General features: G+C 35.4%; 1 protein-coding gene across 9 annotated transcripts in view; it reads left to right on the plus strand.

Annotated features, from left to right (window-relative positions):
• The window catches only part of FANCC (Fanconi anemia complementation group C), a 240373-nt gene that overhangs the window by 152257 nt on the left and 63561 nt on the right, over positions 1-24555 (plus strand). For all 9 annotated transcript variants that reach the window (XR_002777595.1, XR_002777594.1, XM_023524466.1 and 6 more), the window contains 2 exons: positions 17345-17458; positions 18358-18422. Coding sequence is in view for 7 of the 9 variants with exons in the window: in XM_023524466.1 (XP_023380234.1) it covers positions 17345-17458; positions 18358-18422 (179 nt within the window). In the remaining 2 variants the exon portion in view is untranslated. The remainder of the gene's footprint in view (positions 1-17344; positions 17459-18357; positions 18423-24555) is intronic.

Here is a 24555-nt window from a genome sequence, read left to right on the forward strand (position 1 = left end):
GATTGATGTGTGGCTTGAGTCTAATGATATTGGTGCCCAGTCTTGGGTGAGAAACAACTGGAATGCTGAGACAGAATAATGCAGTGAGGTAGCAGGGTGGTAACTGCAGAATAAGAGGAAATTGGTGTCACTGCTAAAACTGAATGCATTATCTTCTCTTTACTTGGGCCTCTGCGTTTATACTTAGTGTGTTTTCCTTATAGTAGCATTCTTTTATTCTCTAGGTTGAAAACCCACTCTACAATTCCGATTCTTCCTCTTTTGCTCCAGGTAAACCAAGTTCTATTCATTCCACCTGTGCAGTATATCTCTCTATCATTGCAATGCAGGCACTTGTCAAATTTTGACTCTATATAATAGCTGGCTATTAGTGTTTCAACCTCGAATATCTTCCTCCTTTTCCAGTCTACTGTACACAGTATCACTAACCCAATCTTCATAAAGCATAGCTCATGCCACTGCCCTCCTCAGAAACACTTTCATTGCTTCTATCTACAACATAAAGCTCAAATTTAATAGTTTTGAAAATATAAATCAAGTTATTTTTCTATTAAATACCCTTTAGTTTCATCCTGTTGCACTTGAAATAACACAGTTCCTATTACCACAGTCTATAGACACTACTTGCTGGATCCCTGTTTCATCGCCATCCCATCTCATTCCATTCTTCCCTCTGCTCACTATGGCAGAGCTATGCTGGCCTTAGTGGAGTGTCTTCAGTAGCACTTTCTTGTCTTTGATCTGAACTTGCTGCATATTCCATCTGGAATACTGTTCCTTCCACAACTCTTGGTCACATGCTCAGTCTTCAGAGTCACTTTCCTTTACTTATCTGAAGTAAATCCATTCTTTTCTGTTTTTCTCAAATCACAGCATCCTGATTATTTCCTCTCAATGACACTTATCATTGTCATTATCTTGTTTACTTTATTTATGGCTTTCTTCCACCTCCCTCAATGGAAAGTAAACTCTATGAGTGCAGCAACCTAAACTGTCCTGCTGCTACACCTCTAAAGCGAGGCACAAAATAAGTGCTGTAGTTTATTTTCAATATAGATACATTATGGCGAAGTTTTTATAGTAGAATAGTTCCCTGACAGTAGAATCTTGTTTTTCCATTGATTTTAACAATATATTGCTTTATGGTTGTTTAATGAAATTCTGCCTATTCTCATTCTTACATGTAACTTTTGGGTGAATGGAGGCCAAGAATGTAGTGGAAAATGAAACTGGGAAAAGACTGCTATCTAGGGGAAAACAAGCTGGAAATAGAAGTCTGTAATTACTGTAAGATCCAAGAATCTTTACCCAATAAGTATTGCTCTATATCTCTGAAATTTCCATAATGACCTTTACTCTGTTGCTTCTATAATTATAGTAATAAAAAACACCTCAGTCAAATTAAAAGTACTTTTTTTAAAGGGCTTGTCAGAGGGAGTTATAGTAACAACTTCTATTCGTATGGTGTTTTATAGTTTGTTCATACATAGATGCATTTAACAACCCTTTGTGAAAAATAGTTTCTTTGAAATGAGAAAAGCGAGGCTCTAAATATTAAGCATATAGAAAGCAGGCTATGCTGGGAAACTAGGACTTAGGTCTTTCAGCTTTGCTGTTCAGTTTGTTTTGCTACTGGGCTTCACATCACTGGAGTGTCACATTTCACTGAAAGTACGTATAGCAAGAACCTGGGACTGAATAGCCTTGCTTGTCCTCAAATCTGGGAGTAAGTGAAGGTGAATGCTGCCAAGTCAGATGTCGGAACCATGTGATATCAACCTAGCGATTTCCTCAGTCTTATCTGCCTCTCCTGTTAGCTATAGGAAATGTACTTGTCCAGTGGGTTTAGCTGAACCACAGAGGTAACTGAGCTTCAGATTTTCACATCCTATATATTCATCCCATTGTTCCCTAATCTCTATTCTTGAATAGGAAACCAGTCTCATCAAAATTATTACTGCCTTCAAAACTCACAGAATTACTCATCCATACACATTGTTCTGCCTCTGAGAGAGCTACATCCTGACACTCCTTGTTGCCTTATGAAAAGTGGACCTGAGGAGAGGAGGCAAAAATAAAAAAAAAAGGTAGATCAGGTAGGAGGCTGTGACAGCAACTAGATGAGAGACAGTAGTGGCTGGGATCGGAGTGAAAGCAGTGACACTGGAAAGAAGTATACTGGTGGAGAGTACTTCTCATCTGTCAGGAAAGGAGACTGCACTGGCTTTTATGGTCATTAGAGAATGGGGCTTGGGTTAAGAGTTGCCCTGTGTGGGTTTTGTGAGGTTTGAACTTCCCACTGGTGCCACAGGAGGGAGCACCCAGGCCTTTTTATCTGCTTTTTTATAAGCTTGCCCAGATGTGGGACAGAAGGGGAAAGTGGAGTGGTGTGACTTCAGAACTGTCAGTAGTCAGACATCAAAAGTGGATTTAGACTTTTTATGACAGAAGACAGCAATAGATGGTTTCTAAAATTTTGGAACTAGAAAAGATCTCCTGAGGGATCACTGAACTCAGTACTCCAGTGTTTAAAAAACAGGTTGAGGACAAAGTACTAGCATATTAAGCTGGATGGGGATAGAAACCACTGGCTGAAACAAGAGTGTTTCAAGCTGGTAGGACACCATGTGTATCTGCACTGGTTGTGTGCCACACGGTGCCATGGTGTATGGTGCCTGTGCATGCTGGAGGCCTGTCAGGTGGTGGCCTTGGGAGAAGAGTCAACACCAGGATACTGCTGAGGGGGTGAGCATGGATAACGGCGGAGGCAGATCCATGGACTTGCATCGTGGATTCTGATGCATGAATTGGTAGGGGAAAAAAGCCAGATTAGAGAAGAATGAAGAATGAATATGTGGTGAAGAAGTAGAGAAGGCAAGTTTAGACAGTTTTCTCAGGACACTTGGATAAACGGAGAGCAAAGAATGGACAGTAATTAGAATGAGGGAGGTGTAGGATCAAGGAGAATATTTTTTTTAAGTTAGAGAGATCTTAGAGCATGTTTGTAAACTGACATGAATAATCTAGTGATGATGCTGGAGAGAGTCCTGATGAAGTGGAAAGGAGAGGGGGTCAGAGCCCAAGTAGATAAGTCCACTTTATAGGAGCAGAGGCACTTGGTCAGGAGAGAAGACAGAAAACAGCAGTGTGCCTGTAGCTAAGTTTCTAAACTGATTGGTGATGTGATGAGAGAATTTCTTGCTAATTGCTGTTTTCTCACCTATATGAAGCAAGGTCTTCAGCCAGGAGTTGGGGGGAAGGGATAGTGGTGTGATGAGAGAGGAGACGACATGAAATAATTGCTTAGGAAGTTGCCAAGCAAATTGACTAGAGAAGTGTAGGAGTGTTGCAAGGCAGTGCTGAGCCAATTCTGGGATTGTGGTCATGAAATTAGAGCCAAAGTTGTCGGCTCTGGTGTCTGATGTTCTCAGCAGTATCGGCAGTGTAGGCACTGGTGAAGAGAAGATACAGAATTGGATTCACAAGGGTCAGGTTTTACAAGGCAAGTTCCACAGTACTTTAGAAAGAAGGGCAAGCAGAGTTGAGAGTGCTTGCAAATTAATGATCATTTAAGTTTGGCAAAGTATTTATCAAACACATGATCTGCTTTATAGCAAGTGTATTTAGTAAAGCATACATTTCTCAGTCTATCTAACTATGTCTATATCACATGATCATAGATATGTTTTAACAGCGTTGTTTGAATCACTCATACTGCTATTTAGTTCAAACTCTTTTTTCTAAAGCCTTTTGATTTTGGATTTTGGAAAACCAACTCTGTTTTCCCCCCTGGAACTAATGAGTGAGCAAGCAAGAGGTTCTGTAAGCAAATGTAAAAATTGCAGACTTTGTTATGATTGGACCTGTGTTTGGAAATTTTGTGAATTGTGTTATGTCAGCATCCTGCTCATGGAATAGGCTATGTAAACAATGGGTGTTGGGTGGTTCTATGAATGACTAGCTTTCCTTCTCACTTACAGACTTAACCACTGCAATTCTCCAGATTTCTGAGTGTTTATTTCATAGTAAAAAGGGCTCTAAAAATACCAGGCCAGTTAGCTTTTTATTGTAGATCATTTCATTTAAACTGCATGGGACATATAAATTCTAAAAGGAAAAAAACATTGAAAGCAGGATTTTGAAGGAAAAGCTACAGAAATTTCTCTGTAGTAGTTTGTTTTGGCTCTGGATGTAAAAGTGCAAAAGAGATGCGAATAACTTTGTTCCATCTTTTAAGTGAGACCAATTGGCACATTTAATTGATGTGCAAAAGTTTTGAAGAATAGTGTACCATAATTCACAAATATATGAATAGTGTACCATAATTCACAAATATATGCTATCATGAGAATATTACATATACCAAGTTTTAAATTTAAAAAGTTCTCTTTTTGAATTTGATTTTAAATACCATTTATATCTTTTTATTTGGAGTATTTTTAAAATTATAGAGAGACATCAGAGCACAATTTTGAGTATCCAGAGTGAAGTGAGAAAAGGATTAGGAAAAATTAGGCTTTAGGACAAAAGACAAGGGCCCATAGTTTATGGGGAAGGATTGTTAGTTGAAAGATGTAAGAATGCAGGAAACTGCACAGAGTAGAAATGAGAAGAAAACAAAGAGATACTGCAGATAAAACAGATCCAAATACTTAGTTGTTTTAGACTGCCAGGTAATAATTTCAGGGATATAAGTTTATTGATTATGAAGATTTAAAGTATGGACAGGAATAATAAATACAAGGAAAAATTAATGTTTTGCCTTTCATTGGACGGGAATTTCTGCCTTCCAGGAACCTTTGTCCTTCTTCATAGAACTGAGCAGTGAAAGTTTTGAGCTTGTGCTTCCTCCTTATGGTGTCCTCTCCCCAAAAACAAAGAGAGTATGGGGGGTGGTGTTTTGAATATGAAGTCATGATAGGAGGCAGAGGAAAGAGCCCAGGGGAATTTTTTTTATAGAGTGGACTGCATGGAAAATACCAGCTTGCATACATCCTGAAGCTGGGGCGGCAGCGATGCCTTCCTGGGAACCCTGGAAGATAGACCTTAGGGAAATAAAGTGGAGATCATGCCTCTAATTTGGGGAAACTGAAAATATTTAAGTTCAGTATAAACTATTGCTAATGTTTGATTTGTAGACAAAGAGAATTATAGAACAGAATGTATCAAAGACATCTCTCTCCTAATAAGGATAGCTTCTAGACATTTGGCCTGTCTCAGAGAAATTGCATCAGCCTGGCCACTGAAGCATGAAAATTAGCATGTATTTAGCGCTCACTCTGAGCCATATCTCTAACCAGGTGATTTTCATACATGGTTTCTTTTGGTCTTCTTAATCTTGAGAGGTATTATTTTCTCCATTTCGAAGATATTTTAGAAACAGAAGCTTAGTGACACTAAGCGATTTTTCTCTACTGAGCGACAGAGCTACTAGTTGAACCTAATCGGAGCTGACTCCCTGGGATGTTTTCACTCTGAAAGTATTCTAATTTAGCACCTTGAGTGATATTGCTACACAGAATGGTCTAAGACTTGTCTGGACTGCTGTCATAGTAGATTTTGGACCAGAGGAAGGATTCGCTCCAACAAAGAGGTGATAGGATGACCTGGGCTTTTCTTTATTCTCTCGTTTTTTCCCCCACAGTACATAGGAGAGAGAGAGAGAGAGAGAGAGAGAGAGAGGGGGGGGGGGGGGGGGGGGGGGGGGGGGTGTGTGTGTGTGTGTGTGTGTGTGTGTGTGTGTGTGTGTTGTTTAAATACATAGTGTTTGGGCCCTGGTCAGGTGCTAGGATATGACCATCAAACCTTACAGTGCAGTGGAGGAGGGGGGTGTCCTGTTGGAAAAGCAGATTCTAGGGCTCCACACCCAGAGGTTTTGATTTAATGGACCGTCTACATGGTAATAAGAACCTGGCTGATTCAAATTGAGATATCTCCACATCATACCAGGAGAAAGAGTGAGGTAGATGACCCAATTTTCAAGCATTGCTCCTCCTTGGTCTCTTTATACATTTCTTATTTGATTCCGGTAAACCTAGAGATGATACCCTCAATGTAGATAAGTGTATGGGAGACGAGGCATTTGTGATGATTCAGAAGGCAGGACGTGGACCTTAATCAGGATAATGAAGAGAGAGAAGGCTAAAGGTACCCAGAATTGAGGAACAGGGTTACCTAGCTGTCAGACTATATTCCATTTGTTACCCAAACTGAGACTTAAGACATAGTAGCTACCTGTGATCCAGGAGGTGCTGTGAGCCATGCTGGCTACTTCCCATGCATATGCCTCATTTAATTTTGTAACAAACCTATGAAATCAATTTTATTTACATTTTATAAAGAGGGAACTGTAGGTCAAACATTCTTTAAAAATTTTACCCAAACGTCATATAGCTAGGATTCAAATCAAAGTCTATTTAACTTTAAAGTCCCATGACCTTTTTCTTTCTTTACTTTTATTTTTTAAATTACATAAATTATACTTTAATACAGTCTCACACACCCCCCAAAAAATCAAACAGTTCAAACATAGCATTAGGCTGGAATTACGCTGGATGTAATTATTCTGCAATTTCTCATAATACTATCTTTTTGTGACTGATATTTCCAGTCAGATATTTCCATATCAGTCACAAAAGTCTCCTCAATATTGCCAATATTCATTTTTATACCACAGACGAGAAATATTCAAAAACTATAATCCAAACTAATTTTCAAAAGCAGATATGTTTTTAAACCAGAGCTTCATAGCTGGGACTGCTTTGCTCTTAGGAGATTTGGCAATGTCTAGAAACGTTTTTGGTTGTCACAACCTGGAGGGGGGTTGCTACTTCTGTCTTGTGGATAGAGACCAGGAATGCGCAGGGCAGTCCCCCACAACAAAGAATTTTCAGGCCCCAAATGTCAATAGTACCAAGACTGAGAAAACTTGATTGGTTTACACCTACTCATCTTAAGGGTATTTCAGCAGACCCATGCCGGGGCTTGATCAATAATAATACATGGTTTCTCAGCACTAACCTTTACTTAAAAGAGTGCTGAGTAATAAATCTACATGTTTTAAATGGTAGGATTTCAAGTTTTCTCAGGAAGAAAACCAGTTGTACTCTGGCTTCTTCCCTGATTTGAAATCATAATCATATTTGAACTTTCCTACATCTCAGAGTGTGTGGCTAAGGAAAGCAGCAAAATAATGACTAACTTATTGAATCTTGCTTCCTAATCATGTAATGGGGAAAAATGTTTCTCAATGCATGTTTTATGTGGTTAGTTTTCCTTCAGTAGAAATTGTTCACTGAATTAAACTCTGCCATTGAAGCTTAAGTAGACATAGATTCTGTAAAATTGGAAATCATTTAACAGTTTAAATATCAAATCTAAATAAAAGGAACTGTGGTAATTGCAGATCTACAAGATTTACCCTACTATGCCCTAATTAGACTAATAATTAGCAAGAGTATTAACAGTTGGACACAAGTTGTTGGGTTCCAGGTTGGGATTTAGCCATTGTTTGTTTCTGTGGCATTGTTTCAGTTAATTTATTCATATTGCCATTTTTTGTTTGTAGGAAATAATGTGTATGTCCTAAGTTTAGCCTGTTTTCATTCCTTAAAAAGTCTAACCATTTCTTATTACTTTGGTAAAGGATGCATTATTATAAATATTTGTATTGAAAATAATGAGAGTTTTTTAAAAATGATATTAAATTAATTTAAACATGTCTGGTTTTCAGAAAGAACATGTGAGAAATGAACCTATAACTTTAATTTAGGACTTGTTTCTTCTTGATTTAGATTATAGATTATTCTGGTATCAGGTATGCCAGTTACATGTTGAAATTACTTGTAATTTGAAAATAATAAAGAAATACCATGGAAGCTTAAAAAAAGATTTTTAACTTACAGAATTCTAAATAACTTTTCAAGCAATTTGTATCTTGTTTCTTTTAGTTTTATCAGCAATAGGTATGAATTATATCTCATAATATGAAGTCTTTCTTATATTCTCGAATATTAGGGCTTTCAGATTTTAGAAGAGTTAGCAATGAAACTGTCAGAATAATATTTCCTTCCTGAGAAATTTCATATTATGGGTGCTTCATACTAACAGGCACAGAATAATTATTGTGGTGGTATGAAATATTTAATTTGCTTTATTCTACTTTGTCTTTTAGAACCGTCATCAAAAAATAATTTGAGGCATTTGGTTCTGCCCTTTGTGTATGTATCCCTAAACAACATCTTGTTTAATGTGCCTGTTTTTTAACTTCATAGAAATGGAGTCACTGTATGTTTACCTCTAAAATTTTCTTCTTTCTCTAGCATGTTCTATGCTTGGTCCTTTGCTTTCTATGTATGTTAGAAGAGGTTTTGAAATTCTACCAGAAAACCTATTTAGGATTGTTAATGACACTGCACTGAGTCTATGACAGAGAATTGACATCTTTATGACATTGAATTTTTCTTGCTAAGACCATGGTATATCTCCATTTATGCAACTCTTTACTATCTTTTTAAAGTTTTATAACACTTACCTTCTTTGTTGTTTTGTCATGCACAGACTATTGCTGGTCCATTTTACTTTATAGAGGGCAACTTATCTAGTTTTAGATGGTTCTTGTTGGAAGGGGGAAGTTATAATTTAAGGTTGTGTTATTACGAAAATTTGCCATTTTTTGCTATGGTATCTAATTTAGAAAAATATAAATCACTTGCTGGTGATTTAATTTGGGAATTTTAATATTACTTAACAAACAATTTCAGATAGTAACATAAATGTTTTACTAGATGTATACAGAACTGCCATAGGAACATAAAAAAGGAACTAATTCAGCATTTGAGTGTAGGTATTTTATATGGTAAAAGAACCTTCCAAGTGTTCAAAATGGCAGCATTTGTGCTGGCCAAGAACTGAACTGAATCTACTTCTGTGAAGTCTTGGGAGAAGAGAAGATTAAACATGCTATACCTCAAGGATTAAATTTTTTGGCAAAAATAATTAAATAAATTGCATTGAACTAACAAAAGTTCAGGTTTGCAGGAAAAAAAGTTTTAAAAATGCATAGCTATGCATTATAATTTTTATTTAGGTATAGTCAATACTATAATTTTCTAGTGCCCCTTTCAGCTAAGATTGTCCTTGTCCCTTCTTGGTGCTCTTGTACTGTGGTATACCCATAGGTTGCCATAGGCTGTGTGGCACCAAAGCAGCATATTATTCAGTGGAATTTCATCCAGATCAGTGTGCCAGGTTCCAGTCAGTGTTACCAAACGAAGTAAAACTCTTTGAAGTAAAAGTTGTAGCAATACTATGTTTTTTTTCCCAGTATTTTGTGGATATTTTATGGATTGAAACTTAGGAAAGCAAATTGTGAAAAGGAAAATTTATCATTTTATACTGTAACAAGGTCACAAAAGAATTCTGCCGTAAATATATTGTTTAGTAACTATAAATGAACAACCTGCTTTATTGAATTTGATGTGGCTGGTGTTTATTGAATATCTATTGTGTGAAATACCAAGAGCTAGTTAACAGTTGCTCTAAGGAACATAAAGATTAGTAAGACAGTCCCTTCCTAGGAGATATGGTAATTGTAGAAACTTTGGAAATACAGATTTTATTATTTTTAAATTTCTGGGTGCTACTTTTTCTGAATGGTGAAACTTATAACTACAGTGCAAGGAAGAACTTGGAAGGCACTGTGAGAGAAATACAAATAGGATACCTTGGAGATTTCAGAACACAATCCCATCCAGTTGGGAACTAGAACAAGAATCTTGGGAAAAGATGGATTTTGAAAGATAGGTATAATTTTAGCAGCTAGAGATGGGTGGAGGTTGTTGGATTTCTCAGGGGAAAAAAAGTGGTATAGAGGTAGGGAAGGGGTGGATGAATTTGATGACTAGCCGTCACAGGAATCAAAGGGAAAGCATTTGTGAAGTGAGTCTGACCAGGTGGGCTGAGGCTCTGGATGGCAATCTTTGCTTAGGAATCTAGTAGAGGCTTGAACAGTAGGGGTAACAGCATTTGCCTTGTCTTTGCTTGACCACCATGGCCCCATTCTCCCTGCCTCTCTCTGCTGCCTCTCTACTCATCTACTCATTTTTCTCTGACTCTCTTTCCCATACTTCCTTCCCCTCACCTTTTCTCTCCTTCTCCAGCCATCCGACTAAGCTCAAAAGTCATCATCTGTGGGAGCACTGTGAAACCCTACAGTTGGAATTAATCACTACTTCCTCTGTTCCCACAGTGATTGCCTTACCCTTATTATAGCACTCACTACATTCTGTGTATAATGGCTGTTTCCATCTCGATCTCCCTTCATCATATCGTAGGGGCTTTTTATTCCAATAGCCTTAGTAGAGTAGTTTGAATACAGGTCAAGATCAACTCAATCTATGTTTGTTGGATAAATGAGTAACAGATTTGTTTACAGTTTTTATTTATATTATGTATAAAGAGATGGAGTAGAGACCAAAGTGGTGGAAATTCTAAAAGACTTTAATGATCAGATGAAATTATTTGGAGAAGCACAAAATATGTGCTCTGTCTTAGTTCAAGAATATTGACCACATTTTGGCTCTCCTAGTCCTTTGAGCAAAAAGCACAGCCTTTCTTCCACACCCAGACCCTGCGCCAAACCACAGCCTCATTGCTCCAACTTTCCTAACTGCCTGTGAATGTGCTGCCTGTTACAAGATGGAGCAGATACAATAAGGCAAGGACAAAAAAGAACACCTGAGAACAACGCATTGTTTAAATAAATCAGTGGATTTTCCCCTGATTTATTTAAAACTTCTCTCCGTGAAAGTCCACCTTCATGGTAGAAGCATTTTTAAAATGGATTTTCAGACATTAGAGAGTTCTTAAAACTTCTGCATGAATTAAAATTGGGCTTAAAATGTTTTATGCACAGCTGTGTTGGTTCCTGCACTTTCTATCCTTGAAGGATTTTAGATCACAGTCAGGGTGATATATTTGCACGGTTTCTTTATTCCCTTAAGGTTCATTTACACCCACATCCTTTTTGTAGATATTGATTCATGTATTCAGCAACCCAGCTCCTCATCGTTAAAGTGATGGGGTTGAAGTAGCGGGTCTGTCAGCATTTCAGAAAACCTGTTATATGCTTGTAGGAATTAATTTTTGTCCAAGAGCCAGTGTCTACAGAATATTTAATGCTTTTATGTTTAGACTGTTTGCCACTAGATGGCAGTAAAAAAAATTTATTCTTAGCTATGAGAAGTGCTTATCATTTTTTAAGATTACTTTAAAAGAGATTTGGAGGTCTAAAGTTTGAGGTGTCTGTTTTGAAGTTATATAATGGTAGCCAAGCCTCAATATATTCTTTCTTAGGAACTGTGCTTGTTTTATTCCAGAATAAAACTTTTGTGGCCCTCAATAGCAATTCATATTAGAGAATTATGGGGAAAAAAGGGATAAGTTAAAGCATGTAATTTTGTTTTACAGATATGGTAATTGTAGAAACTTTGGAAATACAGATTTTATTATTTTTAAATTTCTGGGTGCTACTTTTTTTGGAATTCTTTTTAAAATTAAATTTATTGATGTGACATTGGTTAATAAAATTTTTGGTTTCAAGTGTACAATTCAGTAGTATGTCATATATATATTTCATTGTGTTCACCAACCAAAGTTAAATTACCTTTGTCACCATATATTTTGACCCCCTTTACCTCCTCCCCTCCCCTCCTTCCCTCTGGTAACCACTAAACTGTTGTCCGTGTTCACGAGTCTCTGTTTATTAGTCTTGTTCTTTTGTTGCTTTCAGTTTTATATCCCACATACGAGTGAAATCGTATGGTTCTCAACTTTTTCTGACTTATTTTGCTTAGGATGATTATCTCAGGATCCATCCATGTTGTCACAAATTGATAGTATTTCTTCTTTTCTTAAGGTTGAATAATATTCCATTGTATATGTGTACCACATCTTCTTGACACAAGGGTACTTTGGTTGTTACTGTATCTTGGCCACCATGAATAACACTGCTATGAACATGGGGGTGCATGTATTTTTACAGATAAATGTTTTTGTTTTTGTTTTTGTTTTTGTTTTTGTTTTTGGTAAATACGAATAAGAGGGATTGCTGGGTCATATGGTAATTCTATTCTTAATTTTTTGCGGAACCTCCATATTGTTTTCCATAGTAGCTGTACCAATTTTCATTCCCACCAGCAGTATATAAGGGTTTCTTTTTTCCCACAACCTCTCCAACGCTTGTTATTACTTGTCCTGTTGATGATAGCCATTCTAACAGGTGAAATACAGATATTTTAAAGAAGAAATTTCAAATCACTCCTAGAAATAATCTACTGTAACCCTTTGTTACATTTCTTCCCAATAGTTTTTTTTTGTGCGTACAAATTAAAATCGCATAGAACATAGTTTTACACCTTATGTTTCAAATTAATGTTACATTACTTTTATTTTGTCATTAAATATCTTTTTACAAAACATGATTCACACTGTCAATTACATCATGATGAATTCAATCAATCCAATGCTTTTGGGTAGTTTGGTTGCTTCTAGGTTTTCACTGTTATAAGTAATGCTGCTATGAACCTAAATCTTTCCTTAGGATATAGTCTTGGAAATTAAATTACTGAGTAAAAGGATATGAATTTTAATGTTTTGGCTACATATCATCAAGTAGACTTTCCAGAAGGGCTTTACAAATTTGAGCTTCCAGCAATAATGGAGTGCCCCTCTCACCACATCCTTGCCAACACTTGAATATTATGATATAGCATTTTTCTTTTGTTTGTTTGTTTGTTTTTTAAAAACAGGGTGCAAGGTTGGGTAGGGAACTAATCTTTATAATATTTGATGTTTAAACAATCAGTTTCTAACAATATCATTTTAGCAATTTAGGCCAGGATAGGTCTGCCAATTAAGTTATTTTCATGTTTTCAAGACCATTTTACAGTCAGCTTATCTAATGCACGCATTGTAAATACTATCTAGGGAACTGTTTATAGCTATTTCAAACATTACTTAGGAATTATTTACAATCCCTTATTGCACTTTGTGAATCTATTGAATGTTCTAGATTTTTTTTTTATAACTTTCATTGGCTTGGCTACCAAAGTAACTCATGTAGTTTTGGGAAGCCACCCTCCACACACTGGTCCAAGGCCCAGGATGTGAGTACTTCTGGGAGGCACTGGGTCACAGGGGAAAGCCTTGGCATAATTTTCCTTAAGACCTGCAATCTTAACTGACCCTTACCTGTTACGGCCTTGAAACTGGTTTCCTTCTATTGCACATACACTATATTACTTTTTATCCCACTGGGTCTGGAGTACTTTGTGCTTTTAATTTGTTAAACCTTTTCCTATTTAGAAAAAAAAAAGTACAGCATTCTTTTAACATCATGTGTAGGAATACTATGTTTCCTAGGATTTGACATTTTCAGCGATTAAGAATTACTATACTTTGTAAATGGAAATACCACCACTAAAAACAGAATGCTATAAATAAATGCTTTCATTTGTTTCTAAAGACTATTAATAAATAGATTAATGCAAAAATAATAATAAAAGCAAGATATTTCATGGCAAACTTGGGGGGCAAGTTTAGGACTGTAATCCGCGTATTATCTCAGGGTAAACCCTGTTGCTGCAAGTGCCACCAGCAAGTATTCTCTGGGCAAAAAGGAAAAGGGTTAAGGGTCAATCATGTAAATTATAATGATAACAGCCATCTTTTTATAAGTAGCTTAATTGAAACTTTACTTAATTGAAGTTTATTGAAAACTGAGATGCCATAGTGAGAGAACTTAACAATAGTACTTCACATTATAGTAGGCACTGAATAAATTTTAGTTGTCATAATTGTTAGAATTACCTCAAAAATCAACAGTTAAGGAGATAAAGGGGCTAAAAGAGCCCTCCCTGCAGAGGGACTAGAATACGCTAAAGTACTGAAGAGCTGAAGAACCTATGGCCCTAATGGACCCCAAACAAACTAGTAAGGGAAAGTCAGTCCCAGGAAGGGGCTGCAGACTGGCGAGTTTAGATTTCATAGCTTTGAGAACTAGTTTGGTCTTCATATAAGAATAACTGGGAGCCATAAATGACCTTAAGCTGAGTCATATTTGCATTATTAAACTAGTGTAGCTGCCTCATGGAAAATGGATACAGGGAGGTTCCTTTTAAAGTGGTTTGGCCATAGAGTGGGTAACCAGCATTGGGCATGCTACTTAAGCTCTGTGTGTCTCAATTTGCTCATCTGTAACACAGATTCAATAATAGTACTTACCCCATAGGCTGTGGGGGTTAAATGAGTTGCTATTTGTAAAGTCTTTTGAACAGCATCTGGCATATAATTGCTTTAAGTGTTTGTTAAATAAAATGCCAAAAGTCTGGTGGTAGAAGATTAATCACTCGTGGTAGTGCCCTCCCTCCATCTGTACCTGACTCTGAGCCCTTGGCTTCCTAAGCTTCCAAATCAAGCTTAGCCTCTTCCCTCCCCATGCCTGGTCTGATATGGATACCTCCACATGAATGTGGCATATGGCTGGCCAGGCCTGGCTGAGCTTTCCTTCACCAGAACACCTGCATTGCACCCCACACAGGGGGGTCAGGCCCCAATCTCAGTTTGCTGAGAGCACCACATGTGCTTCCTGCTGTGGTGAACTAAGCAGAATCCTCCAATAAATACTACCCCTCAAAGGATGGTACTCGGACTGTGATTTACCCGTCCCCCCGGTTTTGCTGACCTTACCACAACTGCTTGCTGTCACCCAGACTGCACTTGGTGTTTGAAAATAACTGGCAGATGAATAAATTCTCCTGGGGCTATTGTCAACCCCTGTTTGCTTTCTGTATTTATAAAGTACATCTTTGAACTGAAAGGAAAAAAATTCAAATAATGTACAAGGGGCTTCCATCCTGCCTTTTCTTCACTCTAGTAAGGAGCCTTTTAATGATCTTACACCTTACAAAAAGTTCACTTTAACTCTATAAACTTGGTTTTCTCCCTCTTCAATAGATTCATTTTTGTAAATCACGTTAAACATGTTGCTGGAATTTTTTAAATCATGAATATCTTCTAAGTATTAATATTTCAAAGCTACTTTGTTAACTTGCTGTGAACTTTTATAATTCAAAAACAGTACACAGGATCTCATTTGGGGGACAGCAGGATCTACACGAAAGGGTGCATACTAGATCTGCGGTAGAATTTTCCTCATGAGGAAAGACACCTCTAAAACTGTGGGGAAAGGGAGGGATGGCCCAGAAGGCTCCTCCCTTGGTGTTTCTAATGCTTACTACGTTCGATGGTGGAAAAAATTTGTCATTTTATTTTATTTCTTTTTAAATATGTGAAATCATTTACGATAAAATTGAAACGAGTACCAGAATGAATTAGTGATACCTACTCTGGGCATTACTGGTATGATTATGTGTTATCCTGGTCTTGTGTAGCCTATCCTTCACTGAAGTTATAGAGCCTCTTCCCTAGGTTCGACTGTCCTCTCTACATTTTTGTATATGAACTCACACACATTTATATGCACATATACATAGTCATTGTATCTCATAATATGTTCTCACAAAATGGAGTGCAGGACTTTTTAAAAAATGTAAAATGACTGTTTCCCTGTGAATATACTAAAAACCAATGTGTTGTACATTTTAAAGGGGTAAATTTTATGGTATATGTATTATATGTCAAAGCTGTTAAAAATAAAATATTTACAAATACAACACTTTTTCAAAAACTAAATATTTTTCCCTGATTATAAAAGAATTGCGCACACATACAGGAAACTGGAAAATGTATTAAATAGGAGAAAAGTGTATGAAGTATATAAATATGAAAAGTGTATATACTCATAATAGCACTATCCTAGACACTGTTAACATTTGATAATATCTTCTTTGATTATTTTTCATTCCCATATATGGATTATTTTTATATTGAGATTATTTCTAAAAATTTTACATCTTCCTTCATTTAACATTATAACCACTTAAAATGTTGTTACAAATTCTTTATAAACATTTTAATGGCTTACAATGAGCCACTGTGTGAGGGCATTTTAAATTAATCATTCCCTGCTGTTAGACATTGCTTACTATGAGAAATAACACTGTAATGAACATCTTTGAGCATAATCTCCATTGTCATGTTTATATTTATTTCCTTCAATGTATACCAAATATATTAAAAGTTCTGGATACTTTTAAAGTCTTTAATATATATTCTCAAATTGCTTCCTATAAGGCAGGCCTGTGTCAACCTATAAGTCATCTTTGTTCAGGTTACAAAATTCTGGATAGATGTAGCCCTGACAGCTCAAGCTTGGGTGTGGGCTATTATACCCACTCACACTCTCTTTGGGTGCCTTATAGTGCGGTTCATAACAACAGTGATGTATGGACAGTCATTTATTCTCTTTTCGTAGCTCACACAGAGTACCTGTTTCGGAGAACCCAGATTAGCATTAAGTATTCATGTTTGTAAAATTTTTAATTTATTAAGTAAAACAATGGTATGTTGACATTTAAATTTACTCTTTTTGGTGATGAGGATGTACATTCATACATGTGTTTCTTGGACATTTGTATTTTCTCTTATAAGTTATCTGTTCATACTCATTTTTTATGCTTAGTGTTTGTCATTTAGTATTTTACACATTAATTTGATTACATATGATTTGTATTATTTGTTATTCTTTTTAATTTGTACTTATTGTCTGAAAAACAAAAGGTTTTATTTTTATTTACAACAATTAATGATCTGCTTCCTTGATTTGCAGTTTACAAAATTCTTCCCCATTTAGACACATGAAAAGTACTTATATTTTTTCTTGTTTATTATTTCATTTCACTTTTACATTGATTTCTTGAATTTATGTTAAATTCAAGTATATTTTGATGAATAACATAAAGTGAGAATCTAATTTTTTTCAAAGTTTTCCTAGCACTATTTATCACATAATTTTTCCTTTCTCTAGTGATATGTATGTGTTCCTTGCCATATACTTAGTTATCATATCTACTACGATAAAAATATTTTGCTGTTCAAAAACCAGTAAAGATCATATTCTTAATATGGTTAAAGCACTGTTCATTATTTTTGTTTCACTGTTACTAATTTGTTTGAATTGACTTGTTTTTAATGTAATGGTTTCAATGCAAGCTTATTTTTTTCTTTATACCTTGAATCAAAATGAACTAGGTATTTGGGCACATTAAGATTGCTTGTTCCCTAGAGACCATCCCATTTATGACCCAGATTCTAGGCATTATACGTAATAGGCACTTGCATCCACTTTTGAGAACTTTTTTCTCTTTCTATTTATGTTTTTTAGCGGTTGTTATCTCATATACTTTCGGCATTCAGACTTAATATAAAAGAAGTTGGCCTTTTTACTCAAAGTCTTGGTTATGCACCTGTGGATTACTATCCTAGTTTGCTTAAAAATGTGAGTATTTTTAATTTATTAGTGTTGAAGTTTTCATTGGTTAATGTATCATCAGCATAAGGAGTAAATGGAAATATTTCACTTCTCCAGGAGAGATGTTTAACTTTCCTATGTTTATCTCTTCTTACCTTGAGAGAACTTATGGCCATGTAAGGAAGAAATGGAAGATTATGAGAAAGTAGAAAGAAACCAAGAGAGGTTATTCTAAATCAGCCAACCTCTCTGTCTCTTAACACATTGCATTTATTCACTCAAAGGTTTTTGGGAAATGAGAGTTCCTTAACCTATGCAAACACAGCCTTTTACTGTTAGATAAATTTTTTATTTAACCTGATAGGAATTTTATGTTAAAGCAAAATATTCAATAAATAACAACCTTGTAAATACTATTATATATATTTACATCTTAGTATTAAAGCTGTTTTTACTTCTGCTTTAAATTTTAGCTAAATCGAAGAAATTTTAATTTGTGATCTTGACATAGCTCTTCTAAAAAGCATTATGAGACTGAGACTTTTAATGTTTTTTTCACTATTCTGGCCTTTTGGAAGCTTTACACATGAATAGCCTGTTTTAAAAAATTCAATTAAGAAAAAATAAATCTAGCATGGTTTTATTTGTAATGGGTTTGGTTTTAATTCTCAGGAAATTAATGGTCTGTCTGTTGTTTGTTTGCTTAAATAGGAATTTGTAATAACAAACAGTAAACATAAAATACACATTATCAGTAAATGTAACATGGCACTGCTTTTTTTTCACTTTGACAAAGTAAAACAAGGAGAGGACGGGTAGGAGAGGGTAGGAAATCTCAACGGAAATGCCACTCACACCAAGAAAAACAGAACTGATGTAATCCTGTTTTCAGTGCATGCTAACCTGTAACTGATTTTGTTTTACAGATGGTTTTATCATTATTGTCTGAACTCAGAGAGAATCATCTTAATGGATTTAACACTCAAAGGCAGTAGGTGTCAAATTAAACATCCCTCTTCTCAAGTTTCAAAATGTGTCAGTTTGGTCATTAGAGAAAAATTTTATAATTCTTAGGAAATGCATGTTCATAGTTATGGTTATATTCTGTGTGGAAAGATTATTTTAGTGGACTACATGGAAGATTGGTGAGTTTTATCAAACTTTTTAAAAATAACTATTCTCTCAACTCTCATAGGACAGTAAATCATGTGATATCTCTTAGGCATCCATTGAGGAAAAAGCCCTACATATACAGTAGATAACACACAAGAAAGAAGCATTCAGCTCAGTGTGTATGTGTATACTTCACAAACACAATCAGGATATTTGCAAGGCAACAGATTATTTGATGTGACACATATGACCTATAAGATCTATATTAGGAAACATAATATTCCAAAATTTATGCTAAAATCAAATAGACTCAAGACAAATTAAAAGAATTAATTACATTACAAAATGGTTTTTCACTATAGAAAGGAATTCAAAGTTGTTTTCATTGACCATTTCATTTTTAACAAGTCATTAACTAAGAATCTGAGGACCAAGACATATTGTGATTTTTTTTTTTGTAGAGCTATTGCCAATTAAAGCTCTATCAGAAATGGTGTTTGCCCTCAGCTTTTAGGAATCCTTTGCATTTAACCCTTAAACTATAAAATGCTTAGACAAAAACACTAGAAAATCTTCATGACATTGGATTTGCAGTGATTTTTTGGATATGACACGAAAAGCACAGGCAACAACAAAAACTAGATAAATTGGACTGCATTAAAATTAAGAACTTTTATAAATCGTGGGATACCATGAAGAAAGCAGAAAAACAGCCTCCTGAATGAATGAAAACATTTGGAAATCATATATCTGATAACGTCTTAAATATCCAGAATATATAAAGAATTCCTAAAACTTAGTAACAAAAAATTCAATTTAAAAATGGCCAAGAGACTTGACTAGATATTTCTCCAAAGAATGTATACAACTGGACAATAAGCAAATGAAAAGTTGCACAACAATACTAATTATTATGGAAACAAAAATCAAAATTGGATACCACGTCACACCCACTAGTATAATATCATTTACAGAAAATGAAAAATGAAACATAATAAATGTTGGCAAAAACGTGGAGAAAGTAGAACTCTTGTGCATTGCTGGAGGAATAGAAAATGGTACAGCCACTGTGGAAAACGTTTTGATAGTTCATCAAAAAGTTGACCACAGAATTACATGAGACTCAGAAATTTCACTCCTAGGTGTATATTCAAAAGCAGAAACTCTAACACTTACCTGTATACCAGTATTCATAGCAGTATTATTCACAATAGCTAAAAGGTAGAAACAACCCAAGTGCTTATGAACAGATGGATGGATAAATAATATGTGGTATACAAATACAATTGAATGCTATTCAGCCATGAAAAGGAATAAAATTTTTGTATATTCAAGGATAGATTTTGAAAATATGCTTAGTGAAATAAGCCAGATTTAGTAGGACAAATATTGTATGATTCCACTTATATGAGGTATCTAGAATAGGGAAATTCATAGAGACAAAAAGCAGAAAAGAGATTATCAGTATGTAGAGGCAATGGAATAACTGTTTAATGGGTACAAAGTTTATGTTGGGGATGTTGAAAAGCTTTCGGTATAGATCATGGTGATGGGTACACAGCCCGTCAATGTATTTAGTGCCACTGAATGATTACCACTTACAAATGGTTAAAATGATAACTATTACATGTTTTACCACAATAAAAGAAATTAAACTTGAAAAAAATATATGGTATCCCAAACATTCTGGAACTGAAGAATACAATAACTGAATTGAAAAATTCACTAGAATGATTCAACAGTAGACGTGATTAAGCAGTTGACTCAAACACGAGTCATTTGAAATTATCAAGTCAAGAGAATAAAAAGAAAAGAGAATGAAGTTAACTCTCAGAGCTTATGAGATACCCTCAAGTGGATCAATTATATGCATTGTGGGAGTCCGAGAAAGATTCCACAGAAAAACCGCAGAACTAATAAACAAATTCAGTAAAGTTGCAGGATACAAAATCAACATTCAAAAATGAGTTGTGTTTCTATATACTAACAACAAGCAATCCAAAAAAGAAATTAAAAAAACAATCCCACTGGTAATAGCATTTTGGGGGGCATTTTCATTCCTAAACTCATGACTATTTCTTCATTAAGGATGTTTATTTTTCAAAACAATATGAATAAATTCCCTGGTGCAGAACAAAGTCTATTAAAAGGTGTCCATGCTTGTACCCCAGCTTGCAGTAGCAACACGGGTAAAATGGCAATTACGTTGGTTAGTAGTTTAGGATATTTTTAATCAAAGGAAACCTATGATGGAATTAGTAAGATTCGTAACTGAATTTACCAAGAATATGAGATGCCTGTGGTAGTAGAATCTTCTCTGCACGCTGACACATCTGATACCTTCCTAATTTTCTCTGTTGAATGATGTTTACTACAGAGTCTTTTTCTTTTTAGAAATAGTTTTAGAATTCCACAAAAATTTCTTGCGGAGATTTCTCTGAATGTGTTGAACCCATACATAGTTTTTAAGGAAATTCAATCTCTTGGGTTAAATTCAATTATTCTTATCAAAAAATTGAATTTTAAAAGCAGTTCGATGCCCAGCATACTTTTTGAGTCTCTTTATGAGCTTTTAAAGTCCTACTTTTAAGACCTAAAGCCAGGAAGTTCTATTCTTCGTCCATAAAATAATCCAGATCTATAAAAGCTTGTGTGAGACTCAGAACTCTAAGTCCACAATTCTCTAGTATGTTATAAATTTAACCAAGTGTGTGTGCTTTGTCTCACATAAAAATGGATTTCATGAAATTGGGTAGTGGAATGGCATTTGAAAGAGCTGCCAAACATGCTGGAGCTGCTAATAGTTGCTGTAATAAGATATAATAATTAAAATATGTATCAAATTATATGTAAATTTCTCCTACTATATACCTGAGGTTATCTGTACATTTTTAAGATTTAAAAGTCAAAAAATTTGAATCAATATAGCACAGGTGGCAAACTACTTTCTGGTGTGCTCAAATCCAGATAGTCCCACTATTTACGAAACTTGAGTTTAATCATTACTTTCCTTCCATGAGTATTACTATAAATGTTCCAGCAGCCAAGAGCGTCTCAAACTTACCTTATAAACAATGCTCTGTTATTTTTTTTAATAGAAGGCATCCATATTTTTTTCACTTTTTACCACTCAAATGTTTAAAGTTTAATTAAACTTTATTTTGAATTTCTGCGACATCCAAAATTCTTGTAAAAATACAGAAATTAATCTTATAACTTTGATGCATAAATTGTCAGAGGAACAAAAAAATAGGAAAATTTGTTTAGTTTCTCTTTACATTATTTTTAAAGGCCTGATAGATGGTCTTGTCATAGTGTTTTAAATAGAGTTTCACTTGCCACCAAGTAAAATCAACAATTCAATGACAATGTTTAAATTCTCTCTTGTTCTTTGCTACAAACTGTCTGGAAGGAACGACATTGTGGACTCTCTATCATCAGTTTATCTTGTTCTTTGGTTTGCTACAGATGGTTTGGAGGCTTCCGTACAGCTACATGGGAAGGGTGTTTCTAGCAGTCTGTGGTTACTGTTGATCCTTCTGCAGTTTAATTCTTATGCAAAAATCATTTGGGAGTGCTGCTCTGGCAATCAGTCAAGACCTCATGCTTGGTGTAATCCAGTCTGGAAAGTGTTGCATAACTCCAACTGAAGCTGGATCTTCATGCTCTGGCAAGCTTCAGGCCAAAAGAGGGAGCTGTGAAGGCCCTGAGCACTTTGAAGCCTTTCGGAAGATTATCATTTGGCCTGCTTGTGTTTTGGTCATACCAAGAACTCCTCTAAGTTTACATAAGACTTTAGAATTTTTTAGGAAGATTATCTTGGACCTGTTTCAGCCTACTTAGGAGATAAAATCTGCAGCCTATAAGCTTTAGTGTTTGATAAGTGCCCTTGTTGCAAAGGTTATCTTTTCCACCCACCTAGTCACCAGTGCTAGTCTCTGACTTTCCTCCTTTTTAGATGAGAGAAAAGTTGCACTTACTCTTTTAGAGAGAAGGATTGATAAATTAAGGCGAGAGGGCAAGATCACCACCTACTTCCTTGCTTTATTTCAGAGTTCTCGATTTATTATGAGTACACATAACTCTCAGGCATATTTTTTAATTTCTCAAATGTTCGTAGAGCCCTTACTCTATGCAAAATATTCTGCTAGAGTCTGTGCAAAATAAATATTTGAAAAAGCATTCTACACACAACAACTTTCCCCCTCTCCAAGCCCACTCAGTAAACTCATATATTCCAAAGTTGTAAACTTTAAATTTTAATTTGAGTTTACAACTCAAGCTCAATATGTCTTTTCATTAAGAACTTTGATGATAGACTCAAAACGTTAATTTTAGGTCTAAAACCACTTTGATAGAGAAAGATGTTAGAGCACTGTGGAAGATAAGTGTTGTTGAAGAGACTCTTATTTAGAAAAGTGGTAAAGAACAAGAAGTGAATTTTTTAAAAAGGTGATAATTTGAAGAGAAAGGCAAAATGTTTACCCTAAAGAAAATTATTGTATAGTTCAACAAAAAAATAGTACTGTTGATTATCAAAAAAAATAATAATACAGCTGAACCAATTTATAGAAATTCATCAATAAAATGTAAACCTTAAATGTAGTTCTATCGTGTCCCCATAATATACTCGGATCATTACTGGAGATTGATATCGAATTCTGGGGACTGCTACTAAAGTAATGTAGAGCAGTGTTTCTCAAACTAGTGTGTGTAAGAATCCCCTGGAAAAATATACACAGATGATTCCTTGGCCTCATTCCCAGGGATGCTGATGCTGCTGATTCGGAAGACAATACTTTGAGTAGCTCTGATAGAACTTGGACAGATCCTGATGACTGAAGTTCAAGACCTGTGAAGAATGGCAACTCTCATAATCTAGTCAGGAGAGAATAAGATGAAAATGTAAGACACTAAGCCAACTGATGAACCATGTTCATGAATGGCCTAGCATTCACGTTATACTTTCAACTCCTAGAAATGACAAGGAATTTTAACAAATATATAATACTGTATAAAATGGGAGGAGGGGCTTTTGATGACCCACAAATTATGAGAAAGGCTTAAAATGGTAGGTCGTGGGATATTTTTGAAGGAAAATAGCACAGTCCCAAAAGCTTGCTAGTGAGGACTACTGCAAAAGGTAAAAGTTACTTTTGGGGTGGATTCAAGGAGCAGGAGGGTACCTGGCAGCCAACAAGATAATTTGTTGGACTACTTCAGTAATAGCAACCAGCTGGCTAGGCCTTCATACACTCTTCCTCCTTACCCACTGTCCCCAAATGAGATTGTTTCCAACAAGAAGGAGGGGAGACACTTTGGAGGAGAAGCAAGCACAAAATGGCTATCAGTCCCCAGCAATTTTGGGGATGCTCTTATGCTCAGAATGCAGTTTATTGGCAACCCCAATGAGCACTACATCCTGACCCCACAAGTACTGGAGACAAGCCACATTAAACAGAGCATTCATGGAAAGGCAATATAGAATCCCAAATTCCAAAAAGAGCAAAAAGACCAAAATATGACAAGAAAAGAGAACTGTCCAGGAAGTTCAATATCCAAAAAATTGGAGTTGGTAGAAAAAGAGAATAGAGAAAAGAATGGAACTTTCCTAATTTAAAGTCCAGTGAGTGCCCAGCACACTAAATAAAAATAAATCCATACCAAGACATATTGTGAAATTTCTCAGAGGATATCCAAACACTTCCAAGATGTAAAAACAGGTCTTACAAATTTAAGGATCAGAATTCATAATAGCCTGGGAAGTCTCAAGAACTGGAAGCTAAAAGATAGTAGAACCACACTTACACAATTCTGTAGGAAAATTACCATAATTCTATACTCAGCCAAAGTGTCAATCAGGCGTGAGAGTAAAATATATTTTCAGATATGCAAGATCTCAGATACTTTACTTCTCATGTACCATTTCCTGCATAAGAAAATTAACCAAGAAGGCAAAAGGAGTAAAAAGCAAACTGTCCCAATTGGAACAGATTAAAAGGTTCTAAGAA

Source organism: Pteropus vampyrus, unplaced genomic scaffold (genome assembly GCF_000151845.1).
Source record: "Pteropus vampyrus isolate Shadow unplaced genomic scaffold, Pvam_2.0 Scaffold465, whole genome shotgun sequence".
NCBI classification, from domain to species: Eukaryota; Metazoa; Chordata; class Mammalia; order Chiroptera; family Pteropodidae; genus Pteropus; species Pteropus vampyrus.